General features: G+C 47.4%; 1 protein-coding gene across 1 annotated transcript; it reads right to left on the bottom strand.

The window, feature by feature from the left end:
- On the bottom strand, positions 1-25,453 carry Tf (transferrin). Its single transcript, XM_085689638.2, has 17 exons — positions 25,296-25,453; positions 23,080-23,252; positions 19,354-19,462; positions 18,453-18,629; positions 17,659-17,791; positions 16,637-16,692; positions 16,029-16,207; positions 14,733-14,910; positions 13,096-13,247; positions 11,617-11,707; positions 10,520-10,549; positions 8,680-8,835; positions 7,165-7,294; positions 5,721-5,785; positions 3,485-3,669; positions 1,705-1,891; positions 1-197 (listed from the first exon to the last, which is right to left on the bottom strand). Exons 1-17 carry the CDS (start codon positions 25,336-25,338, stop codon positions 163-165), a joined length of 2,079 nt encoding a protein of 692 aa, XP_085545764.1. The 5' UTR covers positions 25,339-25,453; the 3' UTR covers positions 1-162.

Genomic DNA, 25,453 nt, shown 5'->3' on the forward strand with positions numbered 1-25,453 from the left:
TAAAGTCACAGTCATTTTTATTTTGTGCTCTATTACACAAAGACACACAAACATGAAGATGGACCCAGTTGGCCTGAACCCCTCAGGCCACAGGGGCCAAGGGAAGTCCATGGATCACAGGAACACCCATCTCCGTCACAGTGGCAGCCCACCTCTTGGATTTTAATTTTTGTGGAAAGTGCAAGCTTCCAGGAGTCCTGGGAAGAGAAGGGAGAGGTAGGGCCTTCAGAATCCTCTTATATTTACACAACGGTGCCAAGGCTCATTGTTCTGGTGCATGTTCCAATGCCCATCTCTACAAGCCTCCATAGCTCCTGTGCCTACCACAGGGAGGGCCTCACACCAAGGATGCAGTAGCTGTAACACAACTTTTCTACTCTGCAGCATCCGCTACCTTGTTTGTTGTTGTTATTTGGTTGGTTGGTTGGTTGGTTGGTTGTTTGGTTGGTTGGTTTTTCGAGAGAGGGTTTCTCTGTAGCTTTGAAGCCTGTCCTGGAACTAGCTCTTGTAGACCAGGCTGGCCTCGAACTCACAGAGATCCGTCTGCCTCTGCCTCCCAAGTGCTAGGATTAAAGGAGTGTGCCGCTACCACCCAGCTCTCCCTTGTGTTTAATGGGTGAAACTCTGCACCTGAATTCATATAGCTAAAAGTTGTCTATGAAGACTCTTTTACTGAGATTTTTAGGCAGATGGTGGCTAGCAGTCCCCAGCAATTTCTAAGCTGGGTCTAGGGATGGGGTGGAGAATAGCAACGCTAGACTGTCATCTTGGGCAGCATAAAGGCCAAGGAAATATTGACTTGGATTTTGTAACAGTGGACATCAGCAAGCACATTGTTTACACTAGAACTGCACGTGGCAACCTGTGCGTGCATATATACATTATCCTTCTACCGTCAGATCTGGATCAGACTCAGGTCATCAAGCCACAAGCTTGATGGTACGAGCTCGTTCACCCTCTGAACCGTCTTACCAACCCCATATGGAAACTTTGAAAGTGCCAACACCCTGAAGCAGCACAGACTCACTCAAGCTGTATCTCTAAGATAGCAACTTAAATCAGGACCAAGTCTCACCTACAAACTACAATCGAAGACTAACCACTTTTCACCACGTGGATTCTCTCACACCTTCCAAATGCTTCCAAGTGATTCGATTAATCCCAAAGCAGACTGCACAACTTCATTTTATCCTGTCTCAGTGCCTGGCATATGACATTCCAGACGGCCTTGACAACTAGAGCTAGCCAGAACGTATCACGATTGATGTTCTGTAGATCAGACCTGTCTAAGAAAATGTTCCGCAACATTCTCTTTGCTGTGGCTACTTTTCGCTAAAATTGTAGCTGGATGGGATTGAGGAAATGACATCTGGATTTAATTCAGCTGTAATTTAAATTTAAGTAGCCACATCTTGTTAGTGGTTGCCGTATTGGACAAGAACCACTAATAAGTTTAGTGTCCCTTTTGTATTCTTCGAAATAAGATGAGGTTATGTACATCTAATAAGTTCACCACCCTAGAGTCCTGGATCTGTGGTCCCCTTACTATATATATAAAACCCATCCTGCTGTATATGCTGGGTTTTATCCTGCCCTTGTGGCTATTTCCTAGAGGCCATGCTTGACTCCTCTATTACAGCTGCCATTCCAGAGCCCGTCTCCGGGTTTGCTTTGCAACTTCTCCACACTGCTCATTCTACTCACGTGAGGTTGAGCATTTCCTCATGTTACCAACAGCTTGGACATAGCCTTCTCCTAAGTATTTTTCCCATGTGATGCCGTCTGGAAGTTTAAACAAGCATTTGGTGTCATCTCTAAACAGAAGGTCCTTCGTGTCAGATGAGAACAAGCAGAAGGTCGTAGAGCAGTCAGCATTGCTTCCAAAGGCAGTCTGTCAAAGGAACAGAGAACACCTGTGAACACACATCCCTGAGCAGCGGGAAACACCGGCATTGCAGGAGGCTGAAAACTCCAAGCAGCCAGCCCTGGACAACCAAAGGAAAACTCTGGAATATACCTTAGGAACTTGCCACCCCTCTCATCTGCCATTTACCCACCTGAACCTGAACCACGTGCTTCCCCAATTCCCCAAAGTCCTCTGAACACCCCTTATCTTACTGTCCTCTGAGACCTCCGACGCCTCTCAACTACCCACTCCCACCTTTGCTGCTCTCTTTTTCATCCTGTGGCTTAAGTGTCTCAGAGGTGCTTAAAGGAAGAAGAAATGATATGCCCCTTCCAGTATGGTTGCCAAAAAGACATCAGACATGCGCTCTCAGAGGAATGGTAAAAAGAAGCCAATAGAAGTTCACGTCTGGATACATTTTAAATTTGTCTTGGACCAGCCACATAGCTTTTCCCAGCCCACGGCTGTAAATGAGGGCGCTGGAAGTCAGCCTAGCATTCCTATCCCAGCGAGGAGTATTCTTGAATGCTCGTGATTATCATCTTGTGCCCTCTTTTTCATTTTAAACTCTGTATAGCTGACATAGTATTTTAAAAATCTACATAAGAAGCAGAGGTTTAAGATGCTGTCAAAAGGTTAAAGAATTTCCCTCTTTAAACATTGGTAACACTGATAAACTGTTAGCTACTGTAAGATTATTTGATCCAAATCTAATGTCAAACTAGAAACATCACTCAATATTATCACCCATGTGCTTTTAAAAGGGGCTTTTGAAGACATGCTATCCTGTTTTGTTTTGTTTTCTTTTAAAACTAATGACAGATTAACAGGCAGGAAGCTACGCCAGAAGGTAGAGTGATGTTTGTGTGTAGAGGGCTCCAGGGATTCAAGTATTCAAGCAGCACCCGCCCCCCTGTAAAGCCCTCTCCCAGGCTGTCCCTGACAGGGTTGTTCTGAGGGTGAGAATCTTGTGTTTTCCAAACTGCTAGGAGCGTGGTACAACTGGTCTAAGCGTGAGACATAGAAATAATTTCTGGTCCTGAAGGTTTGTATGAAAGAACATTAGGAAGCAGGATCATTCATCCTCATTTTCAGAAAAGCATACTTGAGGAAAATAAAGGAATCCCTGAGTCAAGGTCAAAGCAGGCTGGAAAGCAGATTCCAGGTCCTGAGGACTCATGGATCAGGTGGGAACTTGTCTCTAGTGACTAGGAATTCCACAGAAACAGAGCCAGGTCTGAGGGATCCAGTCCCAGCTAACACGCTGTAAGCCCCTTCGTTAGACACATATTTCCTAATCCTTTTGTGTGCTTACTTCCCCTTTTTTTGGTTAACTGTTTCCATTTAATATGTAAAGAAACTGAGACTGGAAATTTTAAGTCATATACGTCTAAGACGACACGTCTAGAAAAGCTGCGAGCTGAGATTTAAACTGGGGTATTCTGAGCCACAATCTCAGGACTCCACATTATAGTTTTCAGAAAGCAAATGTCTACACCGAAGCTTTGCTCAGCTCTGACCTCCAAATAACCTGCCCCAGCTAGGACTAAATGGTGGGAGACCCTGGATGGTCCATACCTGCTGGTTAAGCAGCACCATGCTAACACGGGCTGCCTTCTCTCTCCGTGAGACCACAACGTGGTTTGGAGCTTGGGCCAGGTAGCAGCTGGCATACTGAGTGACTGGCTTCCTGCTGCCATCAGGACACAGGAGCTCGAAATCCTTCAGCTGCAGATCCTTAGCCCATGCATCAGGGTTTCTTCCTGGGTAGAGAAAAGGGTGGATTAGCCAGATCTGACCATTTTAGTTACTGGAGGGGGGGGGTGTCCCTGACCTGCTGGTGTATGGGAAATCTGTGCCTTCTGGCTCACAGAAGCACGTGTGCAGGATGATGGCAGTGTTGGGAGGAAGGAACACTCAGGTGGTACTCAGTTCACAAGAGATTACTGGTGAGTACTTCTTTCTGATATTCCCTTTCAGCCAAATGAAAAAGAACCATGTTCCATGGGTGTTGTTTAAAAAAAAAATAAGATCTTCATTTCTATTAAATTCCAAAGCTAAACAACATCAAAGTGTTTATTAAAAGGCCAGGCATGATGGAGCAACCTTAAATCTGAGCTTTTGGGGGTAGAAACAAATGGAGCTCTATGAGTCTGGGGCCAGCCTGGTCTACATAGTGAGTTCGAGACCAGCCAGAGATACAGAGTGAGGACTGCCTGTCTCAAACAACAATGAAGTTCCAAAGTCTTTGTACTTCTGGCTCCAGCATGGAGAGAACGTGACACTCTAAGTCAGTTTCCCCATCTCTGCACACATCACATCTCCAGACCAAATAAATAAATAAATAGGGTGCTAAGTCAGCATCAGCATTTTCAGTTTAAAGATGCTGGTCCCAGGTGAAAACGTCCTGTCTGACCTGCTTGCTTGCCTAATCTTTTCTGTAGTCTCTTTGCAAAACTTAATTAATCAGTCAGTCAATTTAAACGCCTTTGCCCGACCTGAGGCTTTCCATGGTTCCTCCTGGCATTTTATCTAGTCAGTTTTCATCTCTCTCCCATAAAGCAGGGTTGCAGCCTTTCTCATCTCATTCATTGCTCTCTCAAGAATCTTTCCATAACTGAATAAATACTACGTGAGACCAAGGTGAGAGTATTTTTAAATGTTTCTACTTACGAGCTGAAAATCCTCACTTCTGCATTCCCCAAATCCCACTGGTTCCTTTTGGCTCCTTTGACTCCAATTCTTGAAATCTCAATTTCACAATTTGTGTTTCTATCTATGGCTTTTTGTTTTGTTTTGGTTTGGTTTTGTTTTTTGTTTATATGTTTTTCGAGACAGGTTCTTCTGTGTGGCCTGGTCTGTCCTGGAACTCACTCGGTAGACCAGGCTGGCCTTGAACTCACAGACATCTGCCGGCTTCTGCCTCCTGAGAGCTAGGATTAAAGGCGTGCGCCACCACTGCACCACTGCCCGGCTCCATCTATGCCTCATGCTCATTTACTTACATATGGGTCTACACGATGTTACAAGCTTACAGTTAGTTTTCTTAGCATTCGATCTTAACATAAATAAACTTCTGTAGTCCTATTTTGACTACTTATATACCTTACAGGTTTTTTTTTCTACCATTATGGAAACCGAGGTTATTCTTTCAAATAACTGGACCCCATTCTATGGTGTGGCATAGAACAATGTTTTTAAGTCATCCCTCCATTTATAGATATTTGGAGTGTTTATAATTTTTTTGGCTACTACAGGAATGATGAGTTCTGTTGAATGTGAATTGGCTCATGTAGATGTGGAACAGTTAATTCAACTTAATTCTAATATAACCAAATTGCTTCCACCACCCTGAGTGACAAAAATCTTGCTTAAACATGAGCAAGGCCTTGATTCCCAAGTATTGTTGTGTTATATGGAGGGAAGAGAGGAGACACTGGCAGGGAATTATAACAATGTTCTCTACTTAAGGTCAGAAGCTATGAGAAGAGAAGTATGAAGGGTGTGCCTGTGTGCCAATGGGCTTTGCAATGCCATCATTCTGCATAAAAATAGCAGCTTAGAAATCAGAGGTGCTGAAGGAGGTGAAAGGTCAGGTCTCTGAGATAAACTATAGCCAGGAGGCTATAGACTTTGTAGTCTTTATGAAAAGTGGAGAGTCAAGGCCTAGAAATCAGAGACTTTCTTAGAAAAGCACAAAAGAAATCTAAGGTGACAAAGAACAAGATCAAGTTAACCCTCTGGTGGCGAGAAAGAACCCCAGCAATCCCAGGGGCCCAGATTCTGTAGGGAAAAGGAGAGGGGGCACACATACCTTCAGTGTTTTGAAAGACAGTCTGGTGTTTCACAAAGGCTACATCTCCCTTCTCAACAAGACATCTGAACAGGTCCAGATAGGAGGAGAAAGAAGACAGGAGGTCAAATTGACACATGTCATTCAGAGGCATCATACAGAACCGAGGTTGGCCACCTGACGCCAGCAAGGGTTAGGACCATTCTATCACTAAACAGCATGCATAATGAGGAAAGCAAAAGCCTCCAAGTTGCTATGCAGTTCCACAAACTCAGCTCCACACACTGCGTACTTTTTTTCTTATTCTTTGTGTATGGGGTGGGGAGAGTATATGCACATTCATGTGGGTGTGTAAAACCTGTACACATGTATACATACATGCAGAATTTGGAAGTCAGCGTTGGGTATCTTCCTTGACCACTGTCTCTTGAGGCATGGTCTCTCACTGACCCTGGAGCTCCTCAGTTGGCTAAACTGGCTGGTTAGTGAGCTCCAGAGATCCACCTGTCTTTTCTCCATCCCACACCCACAAGCACTGAGACACACACGCTGGTACCTTTTATGTGGATTTTAGGCATGCAAACTTAGGTCCTCATGTATGTGTGGCAGACATTTACCCACTTAGACGTCTCCCACTCTCTACATCATATTTTTTAGTACACTCCTCAGTAGGTTATATCCTTTCCCCAGCATGAACATGGGGAGCAGGGAATCAGTTTTCTAATGACAACTCCCCATTAAGTGACTGTTGCAGAGCCCCTGAGCTCTGCTCGTAGCACCCACACCAGGAAGCTCACAACTGCCTATAACTCTAGCTCTGTGGGATCTGACACCCTCCTCTGGCCCCCACGGGTAGCCTGCACACAGCACACATACATATATGTAATTCAAATGTTAATATTTAAGTTTTAAAAATGATAGAGATTCTATAAAATATCATGGTAGAGAGGAATTTAGAAATCATGTTCTTCATTATTCTCTACTTCAAAATGAGTGTGGTTCTTGGGGAGCATGGAAAAGCTTGAGCCAAACCCCTGGCTCAGTATTTTGTCGATTATGGAAAGGTAGCATTGCTTTGGCATGAGTGACATTTGGGATTTTGTTAGCTATTGCTGACCCATGCACTGTAGAGATTTATCTACTTCCATCCCTTCCATGCCGGAGGCACCCCTGCCAACATCACTACCATCAGAAGCATCTCTTGACATTGCCAAGGCGACGGAGGCAAACTGTCCCCAGTCGAGAACTGCTAAGCAGCATTCCCCGACAGTCTCACTGGTCTGGCAGGCAGAGCTCTGTGGGGACTCAGAGGCCCCTTCACACACCATCTCTACATGTGGGGGGGGGGAATCTCTCATTCTAATATGTGCAACACTTAACAGATCAATACTTATAAGACCTCATCTCACTTCCTAAAAGGAATCTGGTCAAGACTAAGACGTCTTGTCAGGATTGGAAAACTCACCTGAAAGCCCCTGTGTAGCCAAAATATCCCTCCCTGTTGTTTGGAGCACATTTGTTTGGGCCCATGCACAGGTCACAAAGAGTGGAATTCTTCTCATATCCAGGAGCACAGCCTTGACTGAAATATTCATCTGGACCCAAGAACAAAAGAGAGTCAGTTTCTTCATGTGTCAGTTCTAATGACTTACTTAACACATGACAGGGATTTAAATGATTCACTCGGAAACCTGCCACCCACCAACCCAGAATCGCCAGACCGCAGGCCTTTGAAGGAAACCTATCAAGGGTGGGAAAGGATCTTGTGGGCCGCCCACTTCGGGGGAGGGGGAGCCTTTGAGCGCCACCATCTCCAGCCTGAAGAGTGAAGAAATGGAATTTCTGAAGTTGGACCACTATTTTTGTTTGCTTTCTTTGGGTTGTGTTTGTTTGAGTTTCCCCTTTCATTTCAAAGCTTAAGAGAAGAACAGGGTATTTTTCCTGCATTTTGGCTGCCTCCATGGCTGTGAAAGTCCAGGAGGTCCCGGAGGGTCCAGGGGTCAGAGGTCAGGAGCCCGTGTTTTCTGCCCAGGGCTCCAGGTGGGCTTTGTTTCTGAGGTACCGGAGCATCTCAGCTTAGAGATGCGTCCTCACTTTCAGTGCCTACATATGCTAGGGCTGCAGGGATCACAGTCAGGTTTACAGAGTTCTCTCATTTTTAAGGAGTTGCCCAAATTTGGAGGCACAAGGAAAGAAGCACTCAGGAAGCCGACAGAAAGCAAAGCCATTGTCAACATCTGTCTGTTGGGATCGTCTACTCAGAAACTTAAGGCGGTAGAGACAAACTCCACTCAGGATCTTCAGAGGGCACAGAGTAAACGGAAGACTCCTAGGAGCTGAGCAGGAACTGACCAACACCGTAAGAGACCCAGGACTCCCCCCTCCAATAATCATATCATAGAACCCCCACAGCGGGGATCGCGTAGTGTCTACCCGATGTCCATTTCACTTTGTTCCTCAGTAACACAAATCTAGCTTGATTTGTGGTAGGTGTGTGTAGGCAGGTGCATGATAACACACCTAAGATCTGCACAATAGGAAGTTATATCAAAAATAATGTCCAGAAGGCTCCTTTCACACACGGATCACAGCTGGTATAAACTTCCATTTGCTCTCATTCCTGCCTGGATCATGAATGCCTTGGAAACTATAAGACAGCTTTGAACATGGACGTGCTATGATGGGAACTGTGGAGCGGGAAAAAGGAAGGAGACTTCAAGGCCTTATCAGCCATGGAATGCCCACATCTGGTCTTCTTCATGGGACAGAGAAATGTAAATGTATATTCACTGGAGCCATTATGTGCAACTGAGACAAATCATGCCCACTCCACTCCCCGGCTCTTTAGCCCTTCCAGTTCTTTTTGCTATTTCCTAGAGGTTCGCTTTGATGAGATTTCTCTTCTGTGGACCTGGATCCCACAGCCTTTCTCAGGACCCTTTTTCTCTACATGCCAAGTTCCTTTCCCAGCTCTGCTCACCAAACTTGCAGCTCTTGGTCCTACTGTAGAGCAGGCCCATGGGGATGTTCCAGCCAGCAGTTCTGTCTACTGCGGTATGGCAGGACTTCTTGCCTTTCAGATTCTCCCAGGTGATGTCACGGTTCGATGCCTTCACCACTGCCACAGCATAATACCCTACAGGAAAGATGCCACCAAAATCATTATTAATATCTCTGGGACCTCCCAGAGTATATGCTTCCAGCAGATACCACTGTCTTCATAAAACAGCAAGGATATCCTAAATAGCACACTGTGCATGAAAGGAACTTCCCAACAGCTGACTCTGGTGAAGAACAGGACAGTCTAGCAGGAAGAAGTTCAAAAGCTAAGCACTAAGATCACGTGGTGCCTGTGATCATGTACAGTTTTTAAATGTTTTTATAGATCAACTTAAAAAGAAGATGTGGGGAGATGGCTCAGTTGGTAAAGTACTTGCCCCAAGAGCATGAAGCCTGGAGTTCAGTCCCAGAACCCATGTAAAAAAGCCAGGTGTGGTGGTGTGTGTATGTGCCATGTGCTTATAATCTCAGGAAAAAGAGTATGAAGACAGACAGACTCCTGGAGCTCACCGACAGCCAGCTTTACTTACTAAAGGGGCTCCAGGCCAATCAAAGACCCAGTTTCATAAGACAAAGTGGATGGCTCCTGAGAAAAGCCACTTGAGGTTGACTTGTGACCTCTACATGATGCATCGCAAACATGCACATGTGCCCACATACACATGAGTGCCCAGACAATGTGAAAATGAAAAGCAAAAGTGTTAACACATAATCATTATAGAAATGGCTGGCCTAGAATCCTCACCTGCGTGCATAAGGCTAAGGTTATTGAGTTAAAAACCTGTAACTTACTTCCAAAGTATTAAATCAGAGAAATGGATGCCAGAAAGCGAATGTAACTCTAAGAGTTTATAATGAACTTGCCTGGGGGTTAATCAGACCAGGCATCCTCTCATAAGGAGAATATATATTTATACCAGAGTTAATATGCAAAATAGAAACACCAAGAACGAATTGGTTGTCCTTTTCGACAGTACAAACATATCCTCTAATAGGGGCTAGAACACCAACCTGTGATCCTGTTTTCTATTTTAATTAATTCAGAATATTCTCCCCAATAGAAAATAATCCATGTTATCCATGGAATAATAACGGCTCTTTCTAGATATGCTATAAGTCAGAAGGTTGTGTTTAGTCGCGGGGACAAGGCCAGAATTGTACACTCATGGTTTCGTGGAATACAACCTAAGGAGTCTGAACACCTGGTCTCGGTGTCATGTGGATGTCACGTTGGTGTCAGGCTTCCTGCTTACTCTTTGCATCATCTTAGATCTATCCCTAATCAGAGCCCTAGTCTGATTAGTCTAATTTCTGAGCCCAGCCTGTTGGATGGGCAGAAAACTCCATACTCCTAGATATCAATATTTTGACACTCTCTACTCAGTCCTGCAAGGGCCACATCAATAGGGTTCCTGGGCTGTGCTCTCATCTAAAACTCTAAGACTTTAATTCAAAATGGAGGGAAGCAATGGGAAGAGCCTAGATTTGTTTCCACGATTCTAAACCACTCATAAATTCTGAATCACTGGATCCTCCCATGAGCCCTAACAGAGGACAGTACCTATGTTAGAACATGAAATGAGAAGCCCCATGTCTAAGTCACAGGGAGTGCAGAAGCACAGCCCTCCTGATCAGTACTGACACTCACACGGCACTTTGCATTCCGAAATTGTATCTCTCCATTGACTTATAAACTTGCCTAACCACTTCCCCCAACAATGAGGATTTACCTTCCAAGGTGATTGCCAGATTCAACTCACCTTGTCCTAGTCTTCCACAATCGGAGCTATCTGGAGGAAGGAAAATACATCATTAAACATTTTTGTATAGGTTGGATGATCATGCCCATCTCATGAAAAAAGAAAAAAAAGTGAATAAAACTGCAGACATCACTGGTTGACACTAAGGCAAGACTCTCCAGATGTTGCGAGTTCACCTGGGTACTGGACCTCTAGGGTTCATTCACAAACTGCATTTCAAGTGTCTTGCTCGCTGTGCATCAAGCCTGCAGTGGGATGTTAACTGAATGTATTTGTCCTGCAACAGGCAGTGGGAAAAGCAGGAGTGCTGGGCATTGGAAGACTTCCCAGACATCCCCCATGGACTCTGCAGTGGGATTCCTTTCATACCAGAAGTCTCATAGCAGGAACTGACGGACGGGACCACCACTCTCATTCTTTAAGATAATTGTGGAGATTCTAGGTGAGGGAGTCCCAGAGACTAGGGAGGAGTGTTGCAGAATATTATTTTAAGATGTGTTACATCTGTTTATGCTGTGGAACATTTGTTTAATGGTGCAAAGACATATTACATTCTTTCATGTTGCATTTGTTTAGCTCTGTGAAGCTGTGTTAATTTGCCTGCCTAAAACACCTGATTGGTCTAATGAAGAGCTGAACGGCCAATAGCAAGGCAGGAGAAAGAATAGGTGGGGCTGGCAGGCACAGAGAATCAATAGGAGGAGAAAATGGGGAAGAGGGAGATCAACAAGGGAGAAAAGAAAGGATCAGTCACCCAGCCGCACAACCATCCATGGAGTAGGAGTGAAAGTAAGATTACAGAAGTAAGAAAAGGAAAAAGCCCTAAGGCAAAAGGTAGATAGGATAATTTAAGTTATGAAAATCTGGCTAGAAATAAGCCAAGCTAAGGCTGGGCCTTCATAAGTAATAATAAGACCCTATTTGAGAACTGGGTGGCAAGCCCCCCAAAGAGCAAAAAGTGTAAAAAAGAGCAACCAACCACCAAGGGTGTCAGGCAGGAGGCACTTTATCATGGCTCTGAGATAAACTGGGCTGTGGTTCTCCTCGCTGTAGCCCAGAAAGAAGAAAGCACAGCAGCAGGCACTCAGCACACTCACCGTAGTTCTCCGCCATGACGGGCACTAGACCGCACTGGCCTGCTATGTAGGCGTATCCTCCATCCAAGCTCATGGCATCAGCTTCTCCATTCTGCAAAGAAAGCAAGTCACAACAAATGGAGAGTTTGTGCCGCCTGCCCTTCTAGACTGTCTCCTTGAAAGTCCTTCCCAGCACAAGGTATAAAGCCAGGGCAGCTATAGATGTTGGTACTGGAATCCCCCAACCCAGTGATCGGTCAGGCACACCCAGACGTTAGCATCCCTTTAAATAGACTCAGGTTTTGAGTTGGCAGGCTTTGCATTAATTTGGTTTCATTTTTCTTGCCTCGACTCAGGCAAAACAATAAAATGGAATGCCGCTAAAATACTGTAATATTTTAAAATGCCAACAGAGGAGCGGGGTTGGTGGTCTGCTTTGCTTTGTGACTGAGAGCTTAGGAAGCCCAGGGTTATCTTTAAGAGCTCAAAAGCAGAGCTGAGAAACTCCTGAAGGATCAGTTGACAGCGGCAAGTCGTCAATAGGTATTACTTTGTTTCCATGTATTTACTAGTTTGTTATCAAAGATCCAACTGACACGACTGCTCAGTTGGTCGAGTGCCAGCCGAGCAAACCCGAGGACCGAGATCTTGTCCTGAGCAGCCCTAAGCCTAGGTGGTGGCATAGTGGCACATGACCCCAACACGCCAGAGATAGAAGCAGAAGGATGTGGGTCTAGCAGTTCATCCTCAGCCTCAACCAGGAACTGACCAACAGCAGCCGCTGGAGACCCTGTCTCCAAATACTACCACCACCATCAGCCGCAGCCAGAGTAGCAACTCGAGCAACAATGAAGGTTCAACTTAAAGAACAGCCAGATTGGGGGGAGGGGCACTCGGGGCTTGAAAGCTCAGCGCTTCCTTGCCCTTGCCAGGCGTGCCGCCCTGGCAGAACCTCAGTAGTTCTCTAAGACAGATAGATACACCAAATCAAGAGAGGCTTATAAGACATGGTGGCACGGGGGGGGGGGGGGGGGCGCTAAGCAGCTTATACATATACAACACAATCCCAATAAGAGGGTTTTCTCTGAGTTATATGATGACAAAGGGTGCTTATTTTCTTCTTTCTCAGGCTGAGGATTTTGAAGATTCTCTATAGGAAAATAAGGAACGCTATTGTTGATCAATTAAGCCTGCGAGATCAAAACCAAGGCCTTCCACACTCATCAGAGCAAATTATGATCTTAGCCCACTCAAAAGGACATGGCTGGGATTACCCTCCCAGTGGGCTAATGTAAAGAGTCAAAGGAACCTGGAGGCACCCTTCAGACCCACAAACTCTAAGGCTTAGAACCTCCTGGGGAGCTGAATTCAGACCATGAAATCAAGGATTCTAGAAAGGTGATTTCCATACTGCGCTAGCTATACTTGCTGCCTTGGCCTTACACTGGGCCAGCAGGCCAGTGTCGGGGACACTACCCTGGACAAGCAGAAGGGTCATACCACAATCTTGTCGATGCAGTCCTCGGTGGTCTCTGCTGATTCACAGTCGATCTGCCCTCCGCTGTTCACGCTCCACTCATCACACTTCTGTCTCTCGTGGTGACCCAGGGCACACCACTTCACTGGCACATTGCTGCTGGGGCTTTCTGGACCTGGAGTTCACAACGAAGAGCCAGAGGTCAGGAAAGAGACAACTCCCAGCTGCTGTCTGGGATATGTCAATGCTGTTGACTGCTTCATGCAAATGAGATAAATAGATCCCATTCGAGGAACTCATAATCACCTAGGGAAGCAAAGACAGCAGACAGTCCAACTTTGGTTAATTTCATTTAAATTCAGCTTTTCCTCTTTGGTAAGATTATTTGTCTTTAATTTTAATTAGGTATGTGTGCATGTATCTCTATGTGGGTTTGTGTATGTACAGTACTCTCAGAGGCTGGGAGAGAGTGTCAGAGCCTCTGGAGCTGGAGTTACAGGCAGTTGTGAGCTGTCTGATATGGGCACTGGGAGACACTCTAGGGTCCTCTCAAAAGCCATACTTGTTTTTGATCACTGAGTCATCTCTCTGGACCCCAGGCTTTTCTTTTGACAAGCTGACTCTCTAACCTCAGGACACCCTAACATCTGAACACTTTTCTTTCTCCCTTCTCTTCCAAACAGCACTTTTACCTAATCACTTATTTCTGCATTCGTGGTTTGCCATAGGTTTCCACATGGGGGAATGTAAATTCTGCTAGAGAAAGAGACACACCGTGTCATTCACCAGGGCACCCTCCCATTTAAGCAGCACTATCATGGAGTCATTATAATATATGTCCAGCAAAAAGATAGATAGATAGACAGATAGAGAGAGAGAGAGATAGAGAGATAGAGAGAGGGGGGATAGATAGATAGAAAGACAAACAGACAGACAGGTAAATGGGTTCATGCCCATCTTTTAGGCTTGGCCCCCCAGATCACTCCCTCACAGGGGCTCAGCCCTTGGCCAGGAAGGTCTGTTTGACTTTGCTCTTCACTCCTGTGGGACCTTACTATTTTACCGCTGTTGCTATTTTCCATTTTCTCACTTTGTGATTAGTTGTCCAGTAGTGTGACCATCTCTCAAACATTTGTCCTCTCCCTGGCCTGAAAGTTCCAGGACAACAGAATCTAATACGTGTTTTTAAGTCCAGCATCTAGCAGAGTGTGTGGGTAGATGTTCAATAGATATCCATTGAATGAATAAATTACCAGGCAGACTTCCAGTGCGCCAGTGAAACCCAGGGCGAGGTCAACCTCCATTGACCTACAGCTTCATTATGCTTGTGTTGACCACAGTATTGACAAGAGAGGTGAAATCGGCAGAAACTTTGAGTTATTTACTTTGTAATAGTCTAATTGGCTTCATAAAGGGCATGGGAATACCCTGATTTATGCAGAGGGAATGATACTAGTACCAACCCAGGTCATTTAAAATGTGAACAGCCTTTAAAGTGCTTGGTGACCTCCAGGCCACTCCAGCCCTGGGCTCACAAACAAGAGACAGAAATAGGAACATCAGGAGAGGCTGACAGCCCCCAGAAAGACTATGGCTGCTTCTTGCCCTTGCCTAGATCCCCACATTCCTTGGCGGCACCTGGCTTTTCCTGAGTACTTACACTGTCCTTCCCGTACATTCCGAATGGCAGTGACATAGTTATGGCCGAGGTATAGCCTGTAGTCCATTCTCGAGGGGATCTTTAACAGCCCAATGGCAGAGTTCTTAAACAGCAGGTCTTTCTCAAGAGGAGAGTCGAACAGTTGGAAGTCTTTGGATTGGCCTTTGCCAAAATGTTCCTGTTTCCAGAAAAAAATAGAGCAGCAGACAGCAACAGGGATTAGGGAGGGTAAGTAGCAGGACTGAAGAAAACTAGGAAAAAACTCCAGGGAACTGATTTAAAACCACGGGAAACGTGGAGGTCCTCGGAAAGAAGGCATTCAGGCATGCTTTCCGTCCCCAAGCACCTTCGCCGTCCAGTGCCTTGAAAGGACCATCCCACGTTCACCTTCCCCGTGTATCTGAGCCTGTCTTCCGGAGTGTCCGAGAGCTAGCCAAGAACAAGAAGTGAGCCTGGTGTGGAGGCTGGCACTGGATGGTTGCCCCTTACATTCTTGATGGACAGATAAGTAGGCTGGACCAGAGGAAGTTGTCTTAACCAACCCCAGCCAAGAGACCCAGAACTGGCAGGGGGAAGTCAATGCCTCTACAATCAGGATGTGCATCCGTGTGTGCGTGTATGCGTATGTGTGTGTGTGTGTGTGTGTGTGTGTATGCATGTGCACTCACGTGTGTGTGTGTGTGTGTGTGTGTGTGTATGCATGTGCCTGAGTGTGTCAAGGGTTGGGGAGATAAAGAGAGATTCTCTTTCCTTCTGTGTTTCAGGAGAGCCTTTTGAGATTTTCTCTGGGCCTTAAGGGCCTACCTTAGATGGACAATGTGTCACTGGTCAAAAGGCGGTGTGCTGTAGGAAATCCTTCAGCCAGTAGCCTTTAAGTTACCCGCCCACTTGGGCATGGCCTTTTATCCTATAATTGCCACTGTAAAGTGCGTATTCACTCTCTCTGTCTTCCAGCTGCTGGATTTGGTTGCTGTTTCCCACTCGAGCAGAGGACTGTGATCTGTGAGTCTACCCCCTAAATAAATGGCCCTTTATTATACTCAATTCTGAGTTAGTGCAGGATTTTTTTTTCTTTTAGCGTCCATCTTCGTGGTGGATATTGATACCCGAGGAGGCTCCTGCTGCCCTACAAGGCATCCCAGTCGGGGATGTGGAAGAGGTTGTGACACATGGCAGGGTCCCCACTGTTTCCTGAACATACACAAAGACTGTTCTAGTATGTCTAGAAGTCAAGAAGATCTAACCACAGAGTTGTAAGAAGGGGAGAGAATGGTGGCGGGGAGGGGGGGGGGTTACCTGGGCCACTTTGAGGATCTCCCAGATCAAGTCCTCCTTGCCGTCCACAGCTCGAGCCACAACAGCGTGGGAAGGGACGCGGGCCAGGTAGCACTCCTCAAATTGATCCACTGGCTTGCGGGTGTTGTCAGGACAGAGCAGCTCATATTGGTCCCTGTCGGACTTCTCTGGCAGAACCTCTAAGGAGGGAAAGTTCAGGTGAGCCCCTCCCACCTTTGTGGGCCTCTTATCATAAAAGCATGAGTTGAAGGACCTGGAGGGATCTCTGAGGGCCAAGGAACAGGCAGGAAGATGAGCCCAAAACGGGATGAAGGCATGGAGGTTTGGGGGGACTAGTAAAGCAATGACGGCCTCCATCCCATGAGTCCGAGTTCAGCAAGACAACTGACAGGCCAAGGTCAGCCAGACCAATCTCCAAACCTTGGCTATGGCAAATCTTACCTAGAAGAAGATCCATTGTGTGGTTTGAGTGATAGAAAGGGGCCCCTGAATCTAGGTGGAGACCCATGTAGAAACTCAAGCAATGGTAGAGAAATCGTGCCAGCTCCTGCTCACCTACTGACGGCAAAAAGGGGCAGGAAACTTGCCAGGCTTTTCCCATCACCTACCAAATATGGTCGTGTGCTTGACAAAGGCCACGTCCCCACCTCCATCTTTCAGACACCTGTGGAAAAGAAGCACAAAGACTCTGGTGGTCTGCTGACTTTTGGAATACTGCTGAAAGGAGGGATGAGCTCACACGGGACGAATGCCCTTCCATTTCTACCCCAAACGGGCAAAAAGAAGGCGAAAACATTTTAATGTAAAAAAGCTTCAAATCCTAGTGCAGAAGATGACAGTATTTCTACTCTGGCTATGTGGACTTCAGGGTATAAGCGAGATAAAAAGAGAGAGCAGGAAATCAGCCACAAAGTCCCCCTCCTAACCAAGAAGCTACTTGCATCTGCTGCTTTCTTGGAAGATCAGTTTTCTCCAGGGCAGGCCCCCATGCCTCAGGAATAGTTGGCCAATGCGAAACAGACTCCAAGCTTTGTTTTGCTTTTTACCTGTGTGCTTTTTGTTTGGTTTGTTTTGACCTTTGTTGTTGGTGGTGGTCATGGTGGTGGTGGTGATGGGGTGTATGTGTGTGTGTGTGTGTGTGTGTGTGATCTAGGAGGAGTTGGGGGAAGGGAAAGAATATGATCAAAATATATTATATGTAAAAAAATAATTTAAAAAGGCCAAATGTACTGTCGGGTTGGGGACAGGGGACTGTCCAGTATATTAATCATGGCTCACTACTGTCATAGGGGCAGAGGCTCTGTCTGTCACATCCCCAGGCACAAGGGGTGTGCTAGTCCCTTCAGATGCTGGCCAGCTCGATGAGAGGAGACACCAGCCAGATGTAAGAGCTCTGAGGAGAGAGAGAGGAGAGGAGAAGACTCCCAGAACAGGGCTTGAGCTATCACATCAGATGAAAGGGAATGTTGCTAGCCTGGCCTTGAGGGTTCCATGTTGTACCCCTGCCTCCTTGAGAGAAGTTTAAGCTCCCTAAATAACTTTAGACAGGTGAGGGTCTGCTTCAGGTCAGCAAAGAACCCCCATTTGAGGACTTTCAACACTGGTCAACAGAGAGGCCATCTCAACTCACTTGAAGGCGCCTGCATAGCCATAGTACTGTTGGAGAGAGGAGCAGCCACAGCCTGGGCACAGTTGACACAGTTTGGGGAAGGATGACGCATCTGCACAGGGGACACAGCTGCCCGAGAAGAAACTGGCCACGGCTGCTCGATACAAAGAAATGGACAAGGCATAAGTACAATGCCATCAGTGCCTCACAGCCTGGGCTCCTAAGGCAAGTCAGAGGCACGAAGCGATGAAGCCAGCAAGCACACTCCTGGCTCAGCCTTACACGCGCTGAGCAGGGTTTCTAACAGGAACAGGTAAACCTCTGTCCTGCAGGTTCTCTCTGAGGTACACCGGTCCGTGTTTCCTGCTAGCCAAGGCTAGCCCTTGACCTTTGTTCAACCACTCTCTTCCCAGATCTTTCCGACAGAGGGCGCCTCTCGGAGAGGTAGAACAGCTTAGAGAGGTGCGGAACAATCTGATGCCCAGCAGGTGGCACCAAAGCACCCGTTCCGAGTGAATCACACCTCCAGACGGGAACTGGGGGTGGGGAGAAGGTCCAGCTGCTGTGAATATGGAAATCCTCTGCGAACCCACCTGCCCTTTCCTTCCCTCCTCAGGACAGCCTCTGCTGGGGTATTGGAAGCTCACAACGACAAAAAGGGCCCAGCTGCCATCCCCATGGGCAGCTGGTACCACGGACCGGCCAATCTAGATGTTTCGATTTCTCGTCACCACCTTGGAGTTCAGTCTACCTGCCTGACTAATCATGACTGCGTGACCTTGGCAGGATATCCAGGAACAGAGGTGACAGCTTACCCTTCTCAATGGGACTGCGAGGCTCCGGAAATTTACAGAAAAGTAAGCCGACGGGGATGTTCCATCCTGCAGACCTGCCCAAGCCAGTATGGCAGGACTTCTTGCCTTGGAGCTCGTCCAGCTGGAAGCCAGAACCCTTCTTCACCACGGCCACAGCCAAGTAGGAGGTTTGTGGCTCTGAAAGGAGACAGTGTGAATGGAGTACTTTGACATAGCACAGGGAAGCACCGCTCGACAGGGCTTGGCTCTGATGGAGGGAAGAGAGACCCAGGGGTAACCTAGGTGCAGTTGGCTTGTAAGAAGTCAGAGAAACCTCTGTCGGCTTAAAGGCTGAGGGAACCTTTGGAACATCATCCCAGGAAAATACAGGGTCGAGAAGCACCTGCTCAAGGGTCAAGGATGCTGTTTACCCTGCTCTTGTCCATCAACCCAAAGCCACCAGGAACATGGAACTGTTACAACAGGGGCTCACATTCGCTGCCTCTCTCAAAGTATTTTACGTCCTCTGGTGACAAGGAAGAGTCAGAGTGATCTCAGAAGACTCCTTGGACTGTTGGGCTCTCACTGTGTGCCATTGGATGGGTTCTCCCATGTCCATGGCACCCGACACTCCAGCTTGGACACATCACCAGATCCAGTGAAGACCAAGCTGGACCCCAGGCTGCTCTCTGTCCAGTGAGGATGCCTGACTCAGAAGGTCCATACTGGCCTTCAACCAGCCCAGAGTCCCAGAGCTTTGATCTGTGCCTGGAGGAGTAGAAGATCTTCTCTTTCCTCACTGACTCCCCGAAGAGAATACTTGCCAGTGTCTAATATCTAATACCTGCCTACAAAATGAGAGTTAATGTCTCCTAGGGGACAAAGCCGCAATACCGCTCCTGGGTCCTTTGGGAGAACTTACTTTCAGGTGTCCCATAGACCTCCGCTACCACAGGCTTCAGGTTGTTGGGAGTCAGGCCTGCCTCATACACCCAACCAGCGTCCAAGGTTATGGCATCTGCTTCACTTCCCTAAGAGAGAATAATCCTCAATGGAGCTCTTGCTTCCAAAGAAGACCTCCCTGAGCCATAACAGATGGGGAGGGACAGCGACGGCCCATGCATCTAGGGCCAAAAAAAACGCAACTCTAACAAGAACACATCCAACCCTGCTAGCATGCGTTGATTCCATTTCTGTCAAAAGACCCCTTCACTACTGTTCACATTTGCTCTGCATAGAGAAAAGAACGGAGTGTTTCTCTCTTTTTCCCAATGATGTGTCTGTCCAGCACCTAGCCAAAAATACCCTAATGCAGATTTACTTTCGGCAATTGTAGAGGCTTGGCCTGTCAGGGAAAGGGTCCCTCCCTCTCCAGAGGCAGGCCTAGCCACTGTACTATAGGTTCTGACACGGTCTTATCCAGCACTCAGGAACCTCTCGGTGGTCTTTATATCTCCTTCCGTGCCCAGCCACACAGAAAGGTTTTCCATCAGAGACCCTTGTGTTCTGAGCGTTCCCGTCAGCTCCTCTGTGGGTGCTGTTGTGGAGTTGCCTCCAAGGAAAATGAAATCCTTGAAGGCACTGGGCTCGCCACTGACTCAGGACTCATTGTGTTCCCCTACAGTCCTGGGCCCACGAAACAGTAGGGGCTAACATGCCGGGGTCACACACACCTGTTATCCCAGAGTTTGGTAGACACAGGCAGGAGGATTCAAGGTTCAGGGTCTCCTGCTCACTCTCCTTTCTGGTATAATTGTCTACTTGGAGATCTGACAGCCTCCCCCCTCCAGTTCAATTTTCACAGGTGAGCAGAAGTAGAGTCATATAAAGGGTAAGCAGCTTTGGCACGTCATGTGGCTGCTAAGACATTCCGCTGGGATTTGGGGCCATATAGTCTGGTCTCTTTCTTATCTTTGTTACTTCAACGTTGTTTGATTATTTTACCTTATGCTTTTGTGAATATTCAACTATTTTGGTATTTTTGTTTGTTTTAAGGCAGTTTATATATCTGATTTTGAACTTATGATCCTCCTGCCTCAGCCTACAAAGTACCAGAATGACAAGAATACAGCCCCATTCCCCACAGGACTCTTGTGTTTAAATCAGTAAGCCACTTGACTATTCCAACTATGTCAACAGCTTATTTTCTCATTCCTTAAAGTCTTTTTTTTTAATGTTTAGCAAGGTTCATTCCGAAGTAGAGCACTGCCCTGCACTGGGGAAGTCCCACAAATGGGACTTTAAGCCCTTTACTTAAAGGCTTAAAATGAGCCCATCTGCTTTTGATCTAGGCCAGTGGTTCCCAACCTTCCTAATGCCGCGGCCCTTTAATACAGTTCCTCATGCTGTGGTGGCAACAAAATTATTTCGTTGCTACTTCATGCCTGTAATTCTGCTACTGTTATGAACTGTAATGTAAATACCTGAGCTTTCCAATGATCTTAGTCGACCCTTGTGAAAGGATTGTTCAACAATCCCAAGGGTGTTGAGAACCACTGGTCTAGACACTTGAAAACAGAGTTCTTACTGATCAATTGCAAAAGCAGAGCTATGGCTTCATGGTCTCAGTCACGTTAAAGGTAAGTAATAAGAACGTATGTCTAAGCGAGATCAACTAATGATAGAAGTCAAATTTTAATGGCTTTGATTTCTTTATTGTTATAAAATAGCCACGCACATTACCATTGTGACCTTTTTAAAGATGGACCCTTAAATAATTTGCATTGTTGTGAAACCATCACCACCATCCATCTCCAGAACCTTCTCATCTTCTCAACGAGATTCTACCCCAGACCCCAGTAACAGCCACCATTAAACAATTTACACATACACACACACTCACACACCCCCACATCCATTGCCCCAGTCCCCAGTAGCAACCACCCAGCTTCCTGTCCATTAAACAGTTCACACACACACACACACACACACACACACACACACACACATACACACAACCATTGCCCCAGTCCCCAGTAACCGTTATCCAGCTTCCTGTATCCAACTCCACTCTTCCCATCACCGGATGCAATCCTGCAGTATTGGTCCCAGTGTGTCTAGCTTATGTTTCTAAGGTTCATCTACACTGTAACCTGACTATGTCCAAATTTCACATTTTTTTAAGGCTGAAATTATTCCGCTGTATGCATGTCCCCACATGACAACTCCATCCAAGCTCCGGCATCAAGAGGCCTGACTGTACTCCAGTATAAGGCTGTATCCTAGGATTACCCCAACCCTCTCATGTGCCTGTCTGAGAAAGCACAGCGCCTTCAGGAAAAATGTCCTCTCTCTTTGGGAGGACAATAAATGACAGACTTTCCTCTCCCTTTCTATGAGCAAAAAACAAGGCTTCTGGGTGTGACTGTGTATTTGTTGAAACTCAGAAGTGTTACACACAGACACACACACAGACACACACACACCTCCTTCGATAGATATCTATCAGGAAGAACAAGGCATCTGTCTCCCCACCCCTATGTGAAATGGAATCCTAAATATCTAACTGCCAGTCAGCCAACACTGCTAACCTCACCAGGTTCACCAGGTTCTCTTTGAGCAACCTTCGTCCACTTCTTTCCCTAACTATTGAGTTCCTGCACTCCCCTCCCTTAATAAAATGTCCGAGCTACCACACACTGGAATGGAGCTCAGTGCTCCCCCTGCTGGCAGTACTCACAATTACAAATCTCGTTTGTGCCCCCAAAGAGCAGGCTGGATTTCTCTGGTTTCCTGCATACAGCTCACACTAGCTTGGCGCTGCCTTTGAGCGTGCTGTTCATTCCTGGTGTGCACCACAGCTCTTAGTAGGAAGCCCTACCCTGGGTCATCTGCTGAACTTTAGCCTCATTGCTTCCTTCTCAACGAGACTGACGCTGACGACAGGGACCAACACGTTTTCTCCGTGCGTCCCTGTTGGAACACCCTTCTTTCCTTTTGCCCTCATTAATAGTTCACTCACTTGCAATCCTCTCTTCTCTCCTTACTAGGCTGTGGACACCTCGAGGGGATAGGTAACCAATATTGCAGCTCCCTGACTAGAAGAGGGACCGACAAGCCCGGATGTACAAGAGCTGAAGGAGTGAAGAGGGGAAAGCAAAGGGATCCGCGGTCAGCTGCAGTCATCACTCTTCATTCTGGCCCCCTACACCCACTCATGTTTCCAAAGACGCGTCCAGAACCTATATAGTGGGGGGATGTGATGCAGTGTTACGAGTGTGTGCCTAGCATTCCCCAAACCCTGGGCTCAATCCCTGGAAACACACACACACACACACACACACACTAGAGAGAAAGAGATGGACAGAGACAGACAGAGACAGAGGGAGGAAGAGAGAGAAAGAGAACTTCCCAGCAGAGTTAGACAGTAACTTTTGATGCCCGTTCCCCTAACCCCACCCCAAGTTCATAGAACTTAAGTGCCTCGAAGCAGTTACCTTTCAGAGCGCATTGCCCCCCCCCCCCCCCCCCCCCCCCCCCGCCTATGGACAGTTACCACGACTTCTTCTATGTCCATTTTTGGCGTGATTTGACGGGCAGCAGGGGTTGCCTACCTCCCACATCAGCCTCCTACCTGCCCTCCATATTCTACAATGACGAAAGGAAACAGCCCCTGCAGCCTTCTACCGTGTGAGGCAGCGGGACTTACGGCAATGGCCTTGATGCAGTCAGTGTAGGAGGTTTTCTTCACACAAGCAAGCTGGGGACCGTCGGCCGGAAGGACGCTTTTCATGTGGTCACGGAAACTGATGCACTTGGTGTTTTCGTGCTCTGATATTGCGCACCATCTTACAGTTTTGTCAGGGACAGCCAGACATAGTCCTGCAGGAGAGAAGGCAGAGGCATAAGGGACCCACTTCCTGTGCCAGGGGAGAGGAAGCACCACTTTCTGAAGCGTCTTGTTGGCCACCTCCCCTCTGTCACACCCTCATCCCACTCCCGTTGGCGGTCGTGACAGAGCACAGGGCTCTGCTGCTTTCTGATGCTGGGGACAGAAAAGGTGGCTCATCCCACTGGCCTCTCATCTTCCCACCTACCCCTGGGCTGCTTGGAGGGATTCTGGGAGAGCTGAGGATGACAGCCCACAATTCTCCCAACCCCTGGCCTCACCATCATGGCCCCAGAATGCGAGCACTGTTCTCAGTGACCTTGACCCAAGGCTCTGTGCTCCAACCCAGAGGATCCGGGGAAAGGAATGCCAGCTTTCAGAAACCAGAGAGCTGCACTCCGGAAGTGATTGTCCAAGCTCACCATGTTTGTTAGCGGCCCGGGTCTGCAGGCCAGACCACAGAGGAAGATAACCATCATCCATGCTTTGCCTCTCTCTGGGCCACAGTTAGATTGTGAATTCCCCTGTGATACTTTCCAGCTACCTTCTGTCTAGAAATAGCTAGGAACTCCCTTCTAGTCAATGGCTTCTGCTTCTACCAAACCTTCCCTCAATGCTTTACCCCACTTTGGTCTCCGTTTAGAGAAATAGCTGAAGACAATCCTGTGCATCACGATTTATGTGCATGTGCGTCTATAAGTGGGTGTGTGTCTGTGTGCGTGTGCGAGTGTGTGTGGTGTATGTGGTGTGTATGTGTGTGTATGCATGTGCAGCTAGGCACACATGGAGGCCAAAGGGCAACATAGGGTGTCTTCTGCTATTACTTGCTGCCTGATTTTTTGAGACAGGATCTCTCACCGAATCTGAGCCTTGCTAATTCCACTAGATTGGCTGGCCCTAAGTCCCTGGGATCTTCCCATCCCTGTTTCCCCAGAGTGTTGCTGTTCCCAGCTTTTCCCATGGGTGCTAAGGTTCTGAGTTGAGGTCCTCATGCTTATGTGGCAAGCGTCTCCCCAACTGAACCACCTTCCCAACTGTGTCACTGTTAAAATCCGTGTGATGGAGAGATACCATCCATGAGATCTGGCAGTCAGGCCTGGCTTTCATCACATCTGTTTCCTATAGAACAACTTAGCAGGGCTGATTTACTGACTCAACCAGGTCCAAAATGCACAAAGGATGGGGTCAGGTGGGCGAGGTGAGGATGGATAAGGAAGGACAACAGGGAGACTGGGTGCCCCAACTCCTTCCCTTTATTCCATGCTGGCCAGGGGGAAACCAAATAGCAGACTTTCCCTAAACCACCTCCCTAGTGCTTCAAACTACTTAATCTAAATTGCAAATTTTGTCCCTCGTCATGTGCCACTGTGCACAGTCACTTGACGTGCCCTGAGTTGACAAGCATGGGAGCCTCTCCCATGTTGACAGTTTTCAAGGAAGGCAAATAGCTCAGACTAGAAGGTTCCAACAGTCCAACAAGGGCAGGCACGTGGGTCCTTGAGACCCCATCTGGAGAGGAATCAGCAGGATCCTGTGACTTCACCCTCACCTGACCCTCCGAGGCAGGTGCTGTAACTACACCTGGCACAGGAGAAGTACAGGCAAGATTTGAACTCAAGAATTCTGGTTTCAAATCCCACACCATAGTCTGAGCCACCAGCGCCAAAGGCAGCCAAGGGACATCAGACAGTGAACGGATAACACGGTTTGATCCCAGAAGTCCTGACTATCCACCAAGCTGTTTGGACTACACTAGGCGGCTCAGGGTAATACCTAGGAAAACTGGTTAAAAGTTTTCTACCTTATCATAGACCATATCTGCAAATTACTGGACATAGGGGAGACAGCACAAGGAGCATAAGAAAAGGAAGAGACTGAATCCGGGCCCCAGGCGACTGAGTCAAGGTTATTCCTGCATTATCGAAGGATGGAGATGTGGCAGGGAGAAGCAAAAGGCAGCCTCTTAGGGCTTCCAGCCTTTCGCTTGCAGGGAACGCATAGGCAGTAATCTACAGTCCTTCCCAGCCCACACTCACCCAAGGCAGCACAGGCCAGCAGGGCGCCCACGGCGGACCTCATCCTCCCGGTGTGTGTGGCGAGGAGCGGGGAACACAGACCAACCCGCTTCTGCACCGCTTCTCTGTGACCCGCTCCCCTTTATGTCCGGAGCGGGCTGGCTGGGTGCAATCTTTGA

This window comes from Myodes glareolus, chromosome 4 (genome assembly GCF_982192425.1).
Source record: "Myodes glareolus chromosome 4, mMyoGla1.1, whole genome shotgun sequence".
Classification (NCBI taxonomy): domain Eukaryota; kingdom Metazoa; phylum Chordata; class Mammalia; order Rodentia; family Cricetidae; genus Myodes; species Myodes glareolus.